Source organism: Pinus tabuliformis, chromosome Q, assembly GCF_031772625.1.
Source record: "Pinus tabuliformis cultivar Carrire ecotype Pingquan chromosome Q, CPIR1, whole genome shotgun sequence".
Taxonomy (NCBI): Eukaryota; Viridiplantae; Streptophyta; class Pinopsida; order Pinales; family Pinaceae; genus Pinus; species Pinus tabuliformis.
In genome coordinates, this window is record NC_142296.1 from 118837138 (window position 1) to 118842850 (window position 5713).

The window sequence follows — 5713 nt, forward strand, 5'->3', positions numbered from 1 at the left end:
TTGTCATCGCGGCTGTCCCTAAAACAGCCGCGATGGCGCGGAAAAGTTTTGTTTTTTTAATAAATGAACGTAAATTTCTCCATGAAAACAATTCTGATTGGTTTTTATTGTTCATGCAGGACATCATGGCCTTTCAATGGCAAGAGAGAGTTCACGATGTAGAGGATGTGGCTGCTTGGGGAGACGTAAATTGCTGCAACGCCATGCGGGCGTGCGGATTCATGAAATTCTTCCTTACGCCGCGTCTGAGGGCCCAACATGATCTGCTGGAGCTGCTGATCAGGGCATGGAACCCGGTGGACCAAAAATTCACCATCCGTGGTCACGACATTGAGTTTGACCACATGGATATCTTTTTCTTGACTGGGTTGTCGCGCCGAGGTGCGAGGCCCATCTTGGAGGGGCAGCGACCTAGCGGCGGTACTCTGGATGACCTGATGGCTGAGGTTTGCCCGGGGGCGGTGAAAACGCGGAGTGGGAAGTGCTCGATCCCCACAGTGAGAGACATAGTGCTGCGCACCATCCTGTTCATGGTGACCTGGGCGGCAGGTAGCATGGCGAATCACGAGGCGTCCAAGACCCATCTCCTACTAGCTCTCGAGTGCCTCGAACCTACCGTGTTTGATTGGTGCACGGCAGTGGCCAACAACATGAAGAGGCAATTGAGCAACTGCCGTCGTGGGGAGACGAAGCAGTTCGGCTATGGATCGATCCTGGTCCCGCTCATTCTGGAGCGAGTACCAGCCATGCGACTGCAGTCTATGGCTGTGGATGCCCCCAGAGATCCTCGAGAGACGAGGGCCTCACGATGGGCTCGGATTATGCCACGTGGGGGTGGCGGCCGACCACATAGCTGGGGGGCATTTTTCAGAGACTGGTTGGACCAGCAGGAGATCTTCGTACAGGATTGGCCATATGCGGGGATGGATTTCCGCAATGATCCTGACTTGGTGCTGCCTCCGGGTGAACAGTGGGATGATGCAGGTATGACACTTTTTGTCTTTTGAGTTTTATATTGTTTTTAAATTTTTTATGTACATGTCCTAATAAACGTCTTGTCATGTAGATGTGGGGCCTACTAGACCGATTGGCCTGGCTGCCACGGCACGGAGAGAGGGCCCGGGAGCCGGAGCTTTGGCCTTAGCCCCTCCAGGGGCCAACACACCAGAGATTGTGGCTCGCAACCTTGAGGGGTTGCTGGAGGGGGTGCCGGACTTCCAGGGGGTTGAGGAGGTTCCTGTGGAGCATCAGATCCACACAGTGGGTGTGGAACCCAGAGTGCACCGCCTTCTGAGGCGGGTGGCACGAGCGGCTGTGTACTACAGAGAGCACCATCCAGCCGATTAGTCACCTAGGTTTTATTTCCACTGTTTATTTTGAGACATTATGACTCAGATGTATTGAGATTTTGGGACATGTACTTCTATTTTTGAGCGCCTCAGTGCGCCACACGATATATATATATATACATACCGATTTTTGGATGAGTCGTTGTTACATGTGGTGATGTGTTATCTTGTGTTATGCGTTTGTTCAGTACAATTTGTGATCTTATGTATGAATTTGCACGACACTCGACTCATGGATTTTATATGTTTAATGCAAGCTTAAAAACACACACGTGCAAACTATGCTTGAAATGATTTATGTATGCTTATTCTTAGATGGATCTTTTACATATGATGATGTGTTTCATATGTTACGCGACTGTTCGACACACATGTTATCTGATGTATCTACTTGCATAACAAACGACCCATCGTGAAATATGCACATATTTTATTTTTATGAAAGCTTGAAAACACACATGATAATCACGTATGCAAACCATGCTTTGAACAATGGATTTTATTTTCGATGCAAGCTTAAAGGCACGTATATACATGCAAACTATGCTTGATAGGAAAGGAACGGGCATGCCCCCAGCATCGTGTCTCAATTCGAGGTACATGCCCCCCAAGCTTCAAGCCATTGAAAATGGGTTGAAGGTTGACAAAATGGTTATTGCGCTCGAATTGCACGAGCTTATGTTTCATTGTTTTAACGAGGTTGACACAGGTAAAAACTATCCTCGGGCCGCCGTGTTTCATTTTTTAGCGAGCTTGACACAAGACAAGGAACTGTGCTCCAAACGCCGTGTTTCATTTTTTAGCGAGCTTGACACAAGACAAGGAACTGTGCTCAGAATGGACTTCATCATAATGAACGGGAAGTGGAGGCCCCCAAGAAAGTGGCTCCGGAGGGGAGTCCAACATCTTGGAAATCAGGACCTAATGCCCCCAGGACACTATGTACGATGGTGTCGTCACTGGGTACGGGCACGGGTTGGGTGGCCACGTAGTTGATTTGCGGTGAGGCAGATGCAACTTGTGGATGAAAACCAGGAGGGAAGGAGGAGTGCGCCGGAGGGGCTTGTGGACGAACGAACGATAATTGATCGAATGTCACGATTCTTCCATCGTGTGGAAAACAAACCACACGGAAAAGTGAAGAAACAAGGGCTCCCATGGCATACACATAATCACGACCAAGGAGAAGACTGAAGTCTAAAGAACCTTGGGTAACCGAGACGTCTATATAGACGGTCTTGCCTCCCAAAGTAATAGGAAACTTCGGGAGGATCCCTAATGGCTGACTCGTTCCTCCATCAAACGCGGTGAGATGCGGCGCGACAGGTATGAGCGATGGGGAACCCAAAGCTCGCCAAGTAGTAACGGGCATGAGACTAACCGATGCTCCTTCGTCTAACACAGTGTCGGGCAGCGCTTTACTGCAAGCATAGGCGGTGACCCAGAAAGGCACATGGGACGGAAGGGGAGGGGCAGTCAAACGACTCCAGTCAAAGGAGACGACCGAACTACTTGGTGGGGGAACCATATGGTTGCCCCCCTGTTCCGAAAGAACCGAATCTAAATTCTCCGGAGAGGTTTCAGGAGAACCTTTATCAAGCTCAGGAGAATCTGAGGAGACGAGAAGAACATGAGAATTTTGCTCTTCCGAAACAGAGTGCTTGAGAGGAGGTGAACTCGAATCAACACCCTTTCCGACCAACGACGGGTCTGGAACAGACTGGACACAGCCAGGTCCGGGAAGAGGAGCCTGGACAAGAGAGGAATCTGAAGCAATCTCTTTGTCAGCAAGGGCGCGATCTACAGTTGTAGAAAGACGTTGATAACCGGCGGGAAATGGATTCGGAGGAGCAGCAAGACTTTCCAATACAGCAGAGGCTTTATCCATGAGTGGACAAAGGTGAAGGGGATGTTTGCCTTCACAAAGTCGGCAGGGGATTCAAAGCTTCCCTTTCTCCTTACCATTCCCAACTGATGAGGTAGCATCGCCGTGATCATCAGTGGACGATGAAGGGCGGGCCAGATCGTGAGACCAAACTTCTAATACCCTGGGAATGCCAGGACAATCACGAAGCAGATGGTCCTCCCTGCATAATCGACAAGGAAACTTAACCTTCCGCGGAGGAGCAGAAGGTGACCCGACTTCAGGTGTACTAGAGTGGATAGCTGGACTTGAGGGGGGGACTGTGTGTGTAGGCTCTCCCTTAGGGGACTTCTTCTTCTTGGTCTTCCTCTTCTTCCTCTTAGCCACCTGGTTAGTCGAGTCAAGACTTTCACCAAGCGAAGCGGAAGCTGAGGACGTAGAAGTAGGCGTCGAAGGGGAGAGGTCCACCTTTGGATCAACATGACGTTGTTCAGGTGGAGGGACTGATGGACTAACAGCCGATACGGTAGAGACCAAAGAGGTTGAAAACAACCACACAGGCAACCCGACAGTCAACCCTGGGAGGGACAACGTCGCCATATACGGAGCACCAACATTCCCAAGAGGAGGGAATTGTCCCGGATTCCCTTCAGAGGGGGACCCTAGGTTGGTGAATCCTGGAAAAGTTGCCATAGCAGACGAAAACGAAACCTACTCAAGCTAACGCACACAAGACCTAACTGGGTGATGTTATCGTGGCCAATTAATTTTAAGACGCAAGAACCAAACTTGACCTTTTCATATTTCAGGAGTCGAGAAAAGGACAAAGATGACTCCAGTCTCCTTCGAATGTTTAATGAGCACGAAGTGACAAGACGCTCACAGGCACCTTTTCGTTTAGGGAGTCCGAAAAGGATCAAAAGTGACTGCTCTGGAATTCTAGGTAGAGGGTGTGCCAAACTTTTCGCAAAACCACAGAATACTTTTTAGGGTACGGGTGGTCAATCTTCGTGAATGCTGTGTTCACTGCATTGCGAATTGTAGGGCGGCCGACTCGGCTTCCTATGGATAAAGGATAAAAGCCTAGTGGGGTCTCCCTATATACTCGACGGTACGTGGGAGCGCAGTCCGTATTAGACCACTATCGAGTCACAGAAGGAGGAATCACCCAACCTAATGTGAAACAACAGTGACTATGTTTTAAGACGCCGGAACACGTCTCTAACCTAGACCTCTAAATATTTGCGTTTAGTTCCAATGCGTTTTTAGATTCATTTGGTTCATTTTATAGTTGATCTTGAGATTAAGTTTCGATTTCAAGCTCTATCGTATGTTCGCTCACAATTACTTAGATGCAATCTATATGCAAAAGAATTTCGTTTCGTTCGATGAATTCTAGCTACGAGAGAGCAAAGAATTTTTTAAACAAAACGAATACAAACAAACAAGCAGCTAAATGCAACTAAAGCGAGGAAAGGAAACTTTTCTTTTGAAAATGCAAATCAATGAAATGTTCTTTTCTTTTTCGAATTTTAAAGCAAGCTACTAATTCGTTTTCTTTTCAGTGACATAAAACACCTAAAGGAATTTGGAGGAACCTGAACACCAAGTAAACTACTTAATGAGAGCACAAAAAGTTCCCAAAAACACTCAACCGAAGTCTCGAAATCAAAAGGAAACAAGGCAATGCACGAGCTATGTGATCTAAGCTCTGCAAAACAAGCAAGGATCGCAAGCAAGGAGGAAGCGAAAAAGACCACTTGGAAGCACAATCCAATACACTCTGACAATCACTGAAAAAAAATGCGAAAACGAGTCTAGAACGAGCTGGTCAATCAAGCAAACAGGGATCCTCACGGGAGGCTTGACACACACACGGCCACTAGATGTCCTAGGGTTCAGAGTGCGAAATCAATAGAGAAAAGCAAACATCCGATGGACCAGCGTCACAACCAGTCAATTAGAGACCCAAACACAATCCAGTAATCGCAAAAGTAAGGATGAAAACACGAACCAAGCAGCTAGAAGGGAAGTTGTTTGCAAACTCAAAACCAAGCAAAACGAAACCCTATGGAGTTGAGCTCCGTAATCAAACAGTTCAAAGTTCAGAGAGTGAAAAACAAGTCATCAGACAAGCGGGGAGAAGAAGGGAAAGTCACAGCAAGAGGTTCAGGAGGTCAATTTGGACAAAAATGAGTTTTTTCAGGCTCAGCGCGGGTAGCCTTCAGCAACTTGGTGCTGACAGGGGGAGGCCTTCAGCAACTTTGCGACGTCAGCGCGGAAAGTCAGGGAAAAAGCGCGCTGCCCTAGGACAAACGAGGTCAGCGCGGATATAAGGCACACAGACGCGATGACCAAAATCGCAAAGAAGAGGGGGCGCGATGTCAGCGCGGAAGAACACGAATAAAGCGCGCTGCCCTTGAAAACGAGGTCAGCGCGGCTGTTAGACGTACAGGCGCGATGAAGAGAAAACCAAAGAACAGAGTCGCGATGTCAGCGC

At 48.2% G+C, this 5713-nt stretch overlaps 1 protein-coding gene across 1 annotated transcript; it reads left to right on the forward strand.

Moving 5' to 3' along the window:
• The first annotated feature begins 625 nt into the window (after positions 1-625).
• LOC149218527 (uncharacterized) lies at positions 626-1449 on the forward strand. The gene is made up of 2 exons (XM_089382407.1): positions 626-984; positions 1067-1449. Exons 1-2 carry the CDS (start codon positions 651-653, stop codon positions 1345-1347), a joined length of 615 nt encoding a protein of 204 aa, XP_089238533.1. The 5' UTR covers positions 626-650; the 3' UTR covers positions 1348-1449.
• Positions 1450-5713: the final 4264 nt, after the last annotated feature.